The sequence below is a fragment of the Rattus rattus genome, chromosome 2 (genome assembly GCF_011064425.1).
Source record: "Rattus rattus isolate New Zealand chromosome 2, Rrattus_CSIRO_v1, whole genome shotgun sequence".
Classification (NCBI taxonomy): Eukaryota; Metazoa; Chordata; class Mammalia; order Rodentia; family Muridae; genus Rattus; species Rattus rattus.
Window position 1 is genome coordinate 12,746,731 of NC_046155.1, and position 12,444 is coordinate 12,759,174.

Here is a 12,444-nt window from a genome sequence, read left to right on the forward strand (position 1 = left end):
AATTGAGAACTATATTCACACATATGTCCTACTGTTTTTCAATGACTACAGAGAATGCTTAATAAAACAGGAGGAACATTTTCAATAACTGTCGATTGAGCTTAACATTGCTATGGTCTGAATGTTTGTGTCTCTGTAAGAGTCATGTGTTGGGACGCATTGCCAATATGATAAATAATAATAGGTCTGGGCCCTTGCAGGGTTATTGGATCAGTCACCTTTTTGGATGTTGTGAATGCCTTTGTAGATTAAGCTCCAGAAAGCAAGCTTACTCCTTTCATCCTGAGAAGGCAGAGCAAGAAAGTGTACCCAACAGACAGAAAGCAGAGTGCCACAAAACAAGACCAGACCAATCCCTTGATCATGGACTTCCTCAAGCTGAGAGAAATAAATTCTAGATGTTTATAAGCCTACGGATCATTATCTTTAGAGGTGGTCTAGACATGCTATGTAGTCTCTCCCCACTCCTAACATGCTATCATTGTTGTTTTTTTGTTTTTTCATCTAAGGTATTAGAAGAGATGTTCTATATACAGAGTTCTGAGGCACTGCAGATTCTGAAGAATTCCCTAAGGAAGCACCTCCCTGAGTCCTTAAAGGTAAAATTAATCCATTCTCAGAGCAATAAGGACAGCACCTTGCTATGGCAGGGGAAGGAAGAGGTCAAGACTCACTGAAAACTTATTGACATCACGGCGTGTCTCTAACCTGTGCTTATTTTCCCAGAGAAGAAAGAAGTCTCATTTTATAGTAGCAAAGAGCTGCTCTCCACTGTCTAAAACATGTCACTGTTCACTTCCAAAGGATATTTCACGATTTTTGTGAGAATTTGTCACAAAATAAACACTCAAAAGAAAATTGGAACTACTATAGTTCGATGATAGAGTGTTTGCCTAGCAGGTGCGAAGTCTTAGATTTAAATGCCAGTAGGGAAAAAATTTTTCCTGATTCTTAATCAACACATCATTTAGTTGAAGTCATGTTAGATATCAGGTGATAAGGGTTCTGATCTTACTTAAATTTTGCTTTCGTTGAGCCCTATAAGAGCTCTAGCAGGGGAAGATTTTAAGTTAAAATGTGAATCATCAGATGCTTTTTCGAAGCACATATTATTTCAGTGAAAAAAAGACTAAATGTACAAGAATTTCCAGGTGTCATATGTACCACACAACTTGTTGTGGGATTTACTGTGAACCAGAATTTGACCTATCACATCTTCCCAGAAGAGATGAGGTAAAATTTTCTGTCATAAAATATGCACATGGTGTTGAAGCCACTTTTTTATAAGTTGGCCTGTGGCTCTCTCCATACCCCAGGTGTCCCTTACAATCTAATTGCCCCAGCATCCCTACTAGCTGAGATAACAGACCTGCGTCACTAAGCCTGGCTAAATCTTAGCTTAGATGAGGAACAAAAATTTTAAGTTAGATGATAAACAGATATCAACAGCTACATGATACAAATATAAAAATCACATGATATGGATATTAAAGCAGCAATCATAAAAATGATTAAGGAGTAATGAGAGAAAACACTAGAGTAATGAATGGAATTCATTTCTGAAAAGGCTCAGCTTTATAAAATTCACTTGACACATGAAAAAAGAAATCTGAAATCCATGTAAAATATCTATTAGATTCTACAATGGGGGGCCCATCAGTTTATTTATAGACCTTATCATTCTTTATATTTTATCTTACTAATGTTTCAAATATATTTTTGTTAGAACAAGCAGCTAGTCACTAGGGACCATTTGAAAGATTACATCTTTTCAACAAAATTTTCATAATTTCATGGGAATGATCCTTGTTCAGGTCAAATATGTTACATTTTACCATCGTTTTGTAATTGCTGACATTCCTACAATGTTAAAATATTTAGGTTTATGGGACTGTCTTCCACATGAACCAGGGAAATCCATTCAAACTCAAGGCTGTGGTGGACAAGTGGCCTGATTTTAATACTGTTGTTATTCGACCACAGGAACAGGTAAGTTGCAATATACAATAAATATGCCTGTACCCCTACATTTGTTGAATTCCTAGAATGTGTGTGTGACAATGTGGTAATATGGTACTATGGTAGATGCCTACTCCCATCCTGAGAAACGAAATAAATTATAATGATGTCAACCAATACTCTGTCTGAAAGAATGCAGAAAAGTCTACAGAAAAATTACAGAATAGTATGACATGTAGGGAAATACACAATGGTTATAGTAATGACACATGGAGAAAGTTAACTACAGGTACAGATTGTACAATTTCATCTCCACTCATGATTTTGTTTGTTTGCTAGAACGGTTCCTCCATCAGCACTGGCTTATTTGAACTGCAGGCAAATTTTATCCCTCTATCCATCCTTCATTCCTTCCTTCCTTCCTTTCTTCCTTCCTTTCTTTCTTCCTTCCTTTCTTTCTTTCTTTCTTTCTTTCTTTCTTTCTTTCTTTCTTTCTTCCTTCCTTCCTTCCTTCCTTTCTTTATTTATTTATTTCTTCCTTCCTTTCTTTCTCTCTTCCTTTCTTTCTTTCTTTCTTTCCTTCTTTCTTTTCTTAGTTCTTTTTATTGGATATTTTATGAATTTACACTTCAAATGTTATCCCCTTTCCTTGTCTCCCCCTCTCCCATGCCTGCTCCCTCTGCTTCTATGAGGATGCTCCCCCTACCACTCAACTCCTCCCACCTCACTGCCCTGGCATTCCCCTACACTGGGGAATCGAGCCTTCACAGGACTAAGGGTTTCCCCTCCTATTGATGCCAGACAATGCCATTCTCTGCTACATATGCGGCTGGAGCCACGGGTCTCTCCAGGTGTACTCTTTGGTTGGTGGCTTAGACCCTGGGAGCTCTGAGGAGTCTGGTTAGTTGGAATTGTTGTTCTTCCTATGGGGCTGTGAAACCCTTCTGCTTCTTCAGTCCTTTCTGTAACTCCTCTGTTGGGATGCTCAGTCCCAATGGTTAGATGCAACCATCCTCATCCGTATCCTTAAGACTCCGGCAGAGCCTCTCAGGAGACATCCATATCAGGTTTTGTCAGCAAGCACTTTTTGGCATCAGCAATAGTGGCTGGGTTTGGTGGCTGCATATGGGATGGATCCCCAAGTGAGGGAGTCTCTGGATGGCCTTTCCTTCAATCTCTGCTCCATTCTTTGTCCCTGTATTTCCTTTGGACAGAAGCAGTTCTGGGTTACAATTTTGAGAAGAGTGGGTAGGTGGTCCCATTCCCCAACCAGGTGCCTTGCCTAAACTCTGGATACAGGTTCTCCCTCCCCTTTGTTGAACATTTCAGCTAATCTCACCCCTGTTGGATCCTGGGAGCCTCTTGCTTTTCTGGCATCTGAGACTTGCTGGTGGCTAGGAAATGGATAGGTCATACTAACTTAAGATCATGCTGAGACTCAAAGAATGGCTTGATCTTTTATTATAAATATTAAAATATTTCCTGAGGGTTAGCGAAATGGGTCAGTGGTTAAGAGCACTTGTTGCCTTTGTGGAGGACCAGGGATTGGTTCCTAACCCCTATGTGGTGGCTCACAACTGTCAGTAACTCCAGTTATCTGGAATCTGATGCCCTCTTGGCCTCTGCAGGCATTCAACACATGTCGTATGCACACATACATGCAAGAAAGGCTTTCATACCCACAAAATAAAAGTAAGTAACTATTTGGAGATAAGAACATTTCCTAAGTTAGATGTGTATATTGTAACAAGTGAGTTCTTAGTTCCATTTCAACTATTATCCTAGATTGCAATATGGTTCCTGTCATTAAAAATCACCAGATATCAAATAATACAACTGATTCTCACTCTATGACAACTTTCCGTTGTAGTATTGGTTTCCTACCAATGTGTTACACTGCCTTTACATCAATCACCTACAGCAAAGTCACTAAAACAAAGTAGAAGAAAAGAGCTACAGGTGGTTAATGTTACAGGGAGTGAATCAGAGTTTATTCTCGATTCCAAATGTAAAACTTTGCCAACATGAATTTTGAAGATGACTTAAATATTTTATAAGGCAGAACAGGAAAATCAATAGTTTGATCTAAAGCATTATTATAAATATACATAATTTATTTAATATTTCATTAAAATTAGAGGAATAAAAGAATTCAGATTATATATTAATGGAAGTAATATTTCTGTGGTATGCTTCTTCATATTTAAGTAGTGCTATTATGGGTTTATAAACTTGTTCCACATATACATGTATACATGTATATGCATATATGCTGATCTATTTGTTTTATGTGGTTGTCATTTTCTCAAGAATAATAAGTTACTCTGAGGAGTATCTACCTTATTAGCTTTATCTTTGGCTCCCTATTTGGTTTTTTTTTTTCATTAATTTATTTGTTCACTTTATATCCTGACCACAGACTCTACCTCTCTTCCCTCACATGACCACTCTTCTCACTACCACTCCCCTTCATCTCTGAAATGCAGAGGTTCCCTCACCCCCGGGTACCAACCCATCCTGATACTTCATGTCACTGCAAGACTGGGCACATCCTCTCCCACTGAGGCCAGACCGAGCAAGTCAGTTAGGTGAACAAGATCCACAGGCAGGCAACAGAGTCAGGGTAAGTCCCAGCTCCAATTGTTGGGGGACCTGCATGAAGACCAAGCTGCACATCTGATACATGTGTGTGAGGAGGCCAGGGCCAGGGCCAGGGCCAGGGCCAGCCCTGATATGCTCCTTGCTTGGTGGTTCAGTCTCTGGGAGCACCTAAGGGCCCAGATTAGTTGACTCTACTGATCTTTTTTGTGGAGTCCCCATGTCTCCCAGTTCCTCCATCCTTCCCCCAACTCTTCAAAGAGACTCTCCAAGCTCAGTCTAATGTTTGGCTATAGGTCTCTGCATCTGCTTTGGTCAGCTGTTCAGTATAGCCTTGCAGAGGACAGTTCTGATAGACTCCTCTCTAAGAACCCAGGTTGACAAATTCAAATGGAGCCTGAGGCTCCAAGTTGAAGGAAGACAGCAGGCCTGCCATGTGTCCCTATTTGTCCTCTGAGGACAGCTCAGCATGTTCCCCACCAAATTGGCAGGAATTGCTACTGCATTCATTTATGTCTCTCTCACAGAGGGCACTTGAGTATCCAGGGCAGCAGTTATAAATATAACTGTCAACAGTGTCTTCACATGATGTGTCCTTGTGACAAGGCTTTGCCCAACAATGAGGCATCAAAAGTCTCACAGTGTGTCCCTGTCAATCCAGTATCTGTTTAGTCACAGTCATAGTTGTCTCCTCCATCCACACAAAGACCTCCATGGAGACATGACTGACTGGCACATTCATCAGAGTTCACAGTGTCCTCCAAGAAATCAGGTGCATAGTCAGAGAAGTAAGCCCTAAGAATATCGTGTGACACATAGCACAATGTCGCATGGTGGGGATCCACATTCATTAACTTCCAACTCACAGTTCACACCAGAATACTCTTGAGGACAGACACGTGTATCTATCTCATCCTATCTCATTGATGCATAAAGACTCATTCATTCAGGGATCAGAAACAATCATCTACTTCCAAGTCAGAATGCCTGCCTTGGTATCTAGACACGCTGAAGCAGTAGTAGCCATTGACTCCATCCGGGCACACATTGTATTAGGGGCTAGAAACACACTCATTGTGATCTGTCTCACAGATTGGTTCTCTATTTGTAGGTGAATATTCTGAATCTGTGTTCAGAATAGATTTGAATCCCAGAGCATTTATAGCCCAGAGCAAGTATACTTTTTCCTAAATGTTTTGCTTTTAATTTGTTATTTTGATTCTTCTACATGAATTTTATAATACTCTGGTTTCTCTTGATTTGGGGTAATGCTCTTTTTTTGAAATTTTATTTCTTTATTATATATATTTCTTTATTTACATTTCAAATGTTATTCCCTTTCCCAATTTCCTGTCCATAAGCCCCCATCCCCTCCCCTTCCCCTATGTGGGTGTTTCCCCCCCATCCACCCCACTTACCGTCCCCCTCCAACATTCCCCTGCACTGGGGTCCAACCATGGCAGGACCAAGGACTTCCCCTTCCACTGGTGCCCAAATAGGGCTATTCTCTGTTATATATGCTTTTGGAGCCCTGGGTCAGTCCATGTATAGTCTTTGGGTAGTGGTTTAGTCCCTGAAAGCTCTGGTTGGTTGGCATTGTTGCTCTTACGGGGTCTCAAGCCCCTTCAGTTCTTTTAGTCCTTCCTCTAATTCTCCCAAAGGGGTTCCTGTTCTTAGTTCAGTGGTTTGCATTGACCTCTAGATTTGACAAGCTTTGGATGTGTCTCTCAGGAGAGATCTATATCTGGTCCCTTTCAGCATGCACTTTTTAGCTTCATCAATCTTATCTAGTTTTGGTGGCTGTATATATATGAGCCACATGTGAAGCAGGCTCAGACTGGATGTTCCTTCAGTCTCTGCTCTAAACTTTGCCTCCATATCCCTTCCTATGGATATTTTTGTTCCTCTTTTTAAGAAGGGGTGGGAGCATCCGCATTTTGGTCATCCTTCTCCTTGAGCTTCAAGTGGTCTGTGGATTGTATCTTGGGTAATTTGAGCTTTGGGGCTAATATCCACTTATCAGTGAGAGAATGCTTTGTGTGTTTTTCGGTGATTGGGTTTCCTCACTCAGGATAATATTTTCTAGTTCAATCCATTTTCCTATGAATTTCATGAAGTCATTGTTTTTGATAGCTGAGTAGTACTCCATTGTGTAAATGTACCATATTTCTGTACCCATTCCTCCGTTGAATGGCATTGGGGTTCTTTCCAGCTTCTGGCTAATATAAATAATGTGGCAATGAACATAGTGGAGCATGTGTCTTCATTGTATATTGGAGCATCATTTGGGTATATGCTCAGGAGAGGTATAGCTAGGTCCTCAGGTAGTGCAATGTCCAATTTTCTGAGGAACCTCCAGACTGATTTCCAGAATGGTTGTACCAGTCTGCAATCCCACCAACAATGGAGGAGTGTTCCTCTTTCTCCTCATCTTCGCCAGCATCTGCTGTCACCTGGGTTTTTGATCTTAGCCATGCTGACTGGTATGAAGTGGAATCTCAGGGTTGTTTTGATTTGCATTACCCTGATGATTAAGGATGTTGAATATTTCTTTAGGTGCTTTTCGGCCATTCGGCATTCCTCAGCTGAGGATGTTTTGTTTAGCTCTGTACCCTTACTTTGAATTGAATGAGAGTATTTTGTCTTGACTTTGAATTGTAAATAATTACAACATAAACCTACAGGAACTACTACTTTTATTATTTTTAAATAATTTAAATAACCCAGGTGACAGCAGATGCTGGTGAGGATGTGGAGAAAGAGGAACACTCCTCCATTGTTGGTGGGATTGCAAACTGGTACTACTCTGGAAATCAGTCTGGAGGTTCCTCACAAAATTGAAACTGAATACTGATATAACAAACACTATACCACCTATAAACATTTTGATTGATTCTTCTTTTCTAAAACAGGACATGACAGATGACCTTGACCACTACAACAACACTTACCTAATTTATTCCAAGGATCCCAAGCACTGTCAGGAATTCCTTGGCTCATCAGACGTCATTAACTGGAAACAACATTTGCAGATCCAAAGTAAGAAAATGGGTGCATGTGGGATGTTGTGACCTTCTGTGTACACACGATGGAAATAACTTCTTGAACAAGCATCACAACACCCCACACAAATTTTTTGCAAGCCATGGACACTGAACAGGCTGCTGTCTGTTCCTTGGCTTAGCGTCTACCCCCTCCAAAGGAACCCTTGAGTTACAGTGTATAACATTTTCAAAGAAATTTAATGTAATTCCTTACCATCTTAGGACTTATTCTTTAGAATGTCTATATTTTATTAATCAACATAAATGTGGGAGCAATATATCCTCCATTTAATATTTGTTTTAATATATTGTCACATTGTCACAGGAATTTTTTAGTAAATAAGACTACGGCTTCTGGATTTGTATAATCTAAGATTGAAGCCTGGCTGAACCAGTTTTTAGCTGTGTGGTAAAGGGTAAGTTACTTCTGCTATGGAGATTTAAAAATAATGAGAAAAATGCTTATAATATGATTTCAAACACAGCCCTTAAGTACTAAATGATACCATTAAAGAAAAAACCTTATGAATATCCTACTTAGTTTTATAGAATTTCAAGTCTTCTCAATATCATTTTGAAATGACAATCATTTAACCTTACAATTGTATGGGTAGGAAATGTGGGTCAGATTCAGCTATGCATCTCTGCTGGTCTCATCTGAGTTCACACATATGGGTTATCTGTGGGAATAGGCTCATCATGATCCCAAGTCTGGCATTCTGGAATAATAGCACTGTGTCAACTCTTAACTACAGGGACAGAGGGAAGTGGATTGGGTGACATGTAAATGTCACAGGATCAGGAACAAAATGTGAAAGTTAAACCCAGTGCATTCTTTCTTTGAAACATGTTTACTAAATCACATTTTTCTATAAGCCTAAGCAAATTTTACAAATGAACAAAAGCCAATTCATGGTGAAGGGAGTCATATTGGTGCAAAAAGAAAAAGAAAAAGACATGAAACTAAGAAACTTATAATAACAATGTAATGGGCTAAGTACATAGAAATCGTCCATTCATTTTCAGTTACTTGCCTCTAACTCATCTTCTTTGGTAGATATAACTGCATGCTTATGTAGACAGGCTTCATGATACCATCCAAAACTTAAATTAAAAAGACAATGCAGGGAATTCATCTCTATAATATAAAAAGCTATCATGATTTAACACAAGGCTTGATTCTGTTAATATTCCCTTTGACTCCACTGAGTAGCTTTCCCCAAATATTAATATGTATAATTATATATCTTTTTCCCTTATTCTCCCCATAAAGGTTCACAGTCAGACCTGGGCAAAGTGATAGAAAACCTTGGAGCCACTAACTTGGGCAAGGTCAAGCATAAGCAGTGCTTTCTCTATATGGTATCTCATACAGCAAAGAAACTGACTCCTTCCTTGGTGGATGCAAAGCACTTAGTCAGCAGTGACAAACCCACGCCTTTGTAAGTGTGAACAAAGCTGTTCTGAACCATTCACTTTCTTATTAATGACATGCTTCCTCTGTTAGGTTTTCAAAGTAATCATGAAAGGTTCACCCTAAAACATGGGTTAGAATCAGCACGCATGCGATCTGTCCTTATTTTGTAGTCTAGAAGGTAAAAATCAAGATGTGGCAGAGCTGTATGACACATTGGAACTCACAGCGTAGAGTCCCTTCTGATCTGTTCCAACACCTAATGACATCCCAGGAGTACCTTGGCTTTGGGATGCATTGCTTCGCTCCCTAAGAACACTTTTACATGACCTTCTCTCTCATTCGTGTCTTTTCCTCATTTGTCTATTGTAAGGGCAGTTATGGGTTTGTGACCCCCAAAATAATTGGGATGACCTTATACTGAAATCCTAAACATATCTTTAAATGCCCCTTTCTAAACCAGATTGTCTATATCAGGAGCTAGTGACATGGTGCAGCAGCTAAAAGTGCTTGCTGGCAAGTCTGATTACCTGAATTCAATCTCTGGAACCTACACAATGAAGAACACAACCAACTCCCAAAAGTTATCTTCTGATCTTCCCGTGAGAGCATGTAACACCCATACAAATGAACAAATAACTATAATTTAAATTTTTAATTGCTTACACAGGTTGAATGTGGGTTGCTCATTAAGCTGCCTTGCCTTCACTACCCCTGCTAACTCTAGTCTTAATAACCATCCAACCAGTATCCTGCAGAGTTGCTGTGTAATCACAGTGAGATTTAAATAAGGACCATGTCTCTGCTCACAAGAGTTCAGTGCTTCCTGCCACACTTCCAGATAATTTTAGAGTCCTTGACCCTTTAAGAGGAGATTTACATCAACCTCTCAGACCTGGCTTCTTCTATTGTTTCTTCCCTCCAAAATGCCTAGCCTTTGTCAAAAATATGACAAGGTCATTTTAGAGAAACATTACCTGTCTTTTATGTAAAAGTATAAAATCAGATGATTAGACATTCTGCCAAAAGAAGTAGTCTAAAGAAGAAGAAGTTGATTCCATAGACTGAGAAAGGCTAAAATAACGGCACCCAAATGTGTTGCCATTTCAATATTATTTTCCATGTAAAATAGGAAAAAGAAGATACAACAATAGAATTTGTCATATTGGTTGACGTCAGGTTACTTCAAGTTAATTATTTTGGTAAGGACTAAAGCTGAGGGACTCTCGTTCATATTTTCTATCTCTTGCTTTCACTCACTCTCTTGCTCACTCCTTTTTCTCAGAGAAACCAATTAACAATCTAATATTGGTTTGGTGACCTGAGGCCTTTGTGTGAATGATTTCACGATTTCATTTAGTGTTGAAGCTAAATGCAGAAGCTAATGTACAACCATGTACCAAGCTTTATAAGATTTCTACTTAACATTCACAAGCTCAGGCCTCTAAGATTATTAGCTCCTCTCTGTCTAAAATATCTCTCTCCTAGGCAGATCAATCGTATCCTAATCATTTACTTTGTTACCCAGATCTGTTCACAAATTACCTCCTTGGAGTCCTGGGTAAAGCATTTCAATAAAAGTCACCTCCACAAGGGCCCAACTTCGTTTTACTCATAGCACTCCTGAGTGTTTGGAACTAGTTAATTTATCCTACAGGTCCAATATTTGATTCATTCTCTAAGAAGAAAGCAAATGCTGCAGGAGCTGGGATCATCAGTTGCTAGCACACAGTAGGTTTTAAACAAATATGTGTTCAGTTAATTCTCTGCATAAGACAACTGGATTCTAATAAACAGATTTTGAACACATTTCACATTGTCCAATTTATGTTTAACATAATGCTTAGAAGAATGGAAAGCTGGCAATGGGTATGTGATTTGAGGATGCTCAGGCACATGACTGTGTACCTGGAAGAACTCTGTTCTTTTTGTAAACTACATGGTGACCTGGGCAGCATCCCCATCTAGAACCTACTAGAAAGTGTGTCCTACTGTGAGATAGGAGTTCAGTATATTCTCTCAACAGAAAGAATCTGATGACGCAATAGCTTGCTCAGCACATGGATGATGGCACGTGTAACTAGAGTTGAAATGCAGTGGTTCATTCTACTTTCAGAGCTCCAGGATGACTCCCTAAGCCCCTTTGCATCATTATAGGTGTCTTCAGACATCAGGACTTAGTGACAAAGGCCATCTTCATTCCACATTGTTGCCTTTTTTGCTCTTGACTTTCTTTTGCTCATCACAATGTCTCAGGAGCACAAGATACCAAGTTCTACGATTCTGAACTTTGACTTTTCTGCTTGCTTCATGTGTTTTAGGAAACTTGCTTATCTGCATTTTTCCTTTTATATAAAACAAAAATGATCATATTTGAACTCTCAGAAAATCAATGGTCACAGGCAAATAAGAACTGGAAATATTGCTTGGAAAGGTTTTACTACCTGCTAGGCGCTGAATCTGAGTCCTTACCACGCCGGCTCATTAGTCTGCCATGAAAATTGCTTATTATTCTTGATCACTAGATGAGGAAATTCAAAAATTCAAGAGTGATTAATCAGCAAACTCACACACACAGAGACACAAACACACACACACACACACACACACACACACACGCACACTCGCACGCTCGCGCGCGCTCACTAATGATGGGAACTCAGGCAATCTGATGGCAGAGTACAGTATCTTAGATATTCTATCTTTTGCCTCTTGGAATAATTTAGGGGGAAATGAATAAACTTATTCACCGCCTATGTAACTAAAGACTTCTTTCTTCTTGTTTTCAATAGTGACCATCAGTTATTCAAATTTGCCCGTCTGGATGTTAAGCATGCTGCATTGGTGAACAGCATCTGGTATTTTGGTGGCAATGAGAAGAGCCGGAAGTTCATTGAACGCTGTATCTTTACCTTTCCCAGCGTCTGTATTATGGGGCCTGAGGGGACCCCTGTGTCCTGGGCCCTGATGGATCACACTGGAGAACTAAGAATGGCAGGCACCTTGCCTAAGTACCGGCACCAGAGCCTCATTTACCATGTTGCTTTTCACCAGGTTCAGACACTAGAAAAGCTGGGCTTTCCCATGTATTTACATGTGGATAAGGTTAACCTCACCGTTCAGAGAATGTCTGCCATGCTGGGGCATGTCCCCATGCCCTGTACCTGGAACCAGTGGAACTGGGTACCTCTCTAAAGCCAGAAAAGAGTGAGAGGGGGACTGCACTTGTAGATGGAGAAATGGCTAAGTGAACAGAAAGATGTGAACGGTCATTAGGGTGGTGTGTGCTTGTAGAGAGCAGGGTTGCATCACATTGAGCTGCACACACTGTTTCTTCGCCCTCACATTGCTCATGCTCTTAATTCCATTTCTCAGCATGCAGAACGCCACCATGTCCTGCCCCCACATTCTCAGGATTCCTCTAACACA

General features: G+C 40.0%; 1 protein-coding gene across 1 annotated transcript; it reads left to right on the plus strand.

Annotated features, from left to right (window-relative positions):
- The first annotated feature begins 521 nt into the window (after window positions 1–521).
- On the plus strand, window positions 522–12,210 carry LOC116893687 (glycine N-acyltransferase-like protein Keg1). Its single transcript, XM_032895404.1, has 5 exons — window positions 522–599; window positions 1,882–1,989; window positions 7,470–7,596; window positions 8,875–9,043; window positions 11,808–12,210. Exons 1-5 carry the CDS (start codon window positions 522–524, stop codon window positions 12,208–12,210), a joined length of 885 nt encoding a protein of 294 aa, XP_032751295.1.
- The last annotated feature ends 234 nt before the right edge of the window (window positions 12,211–12,444 follow it).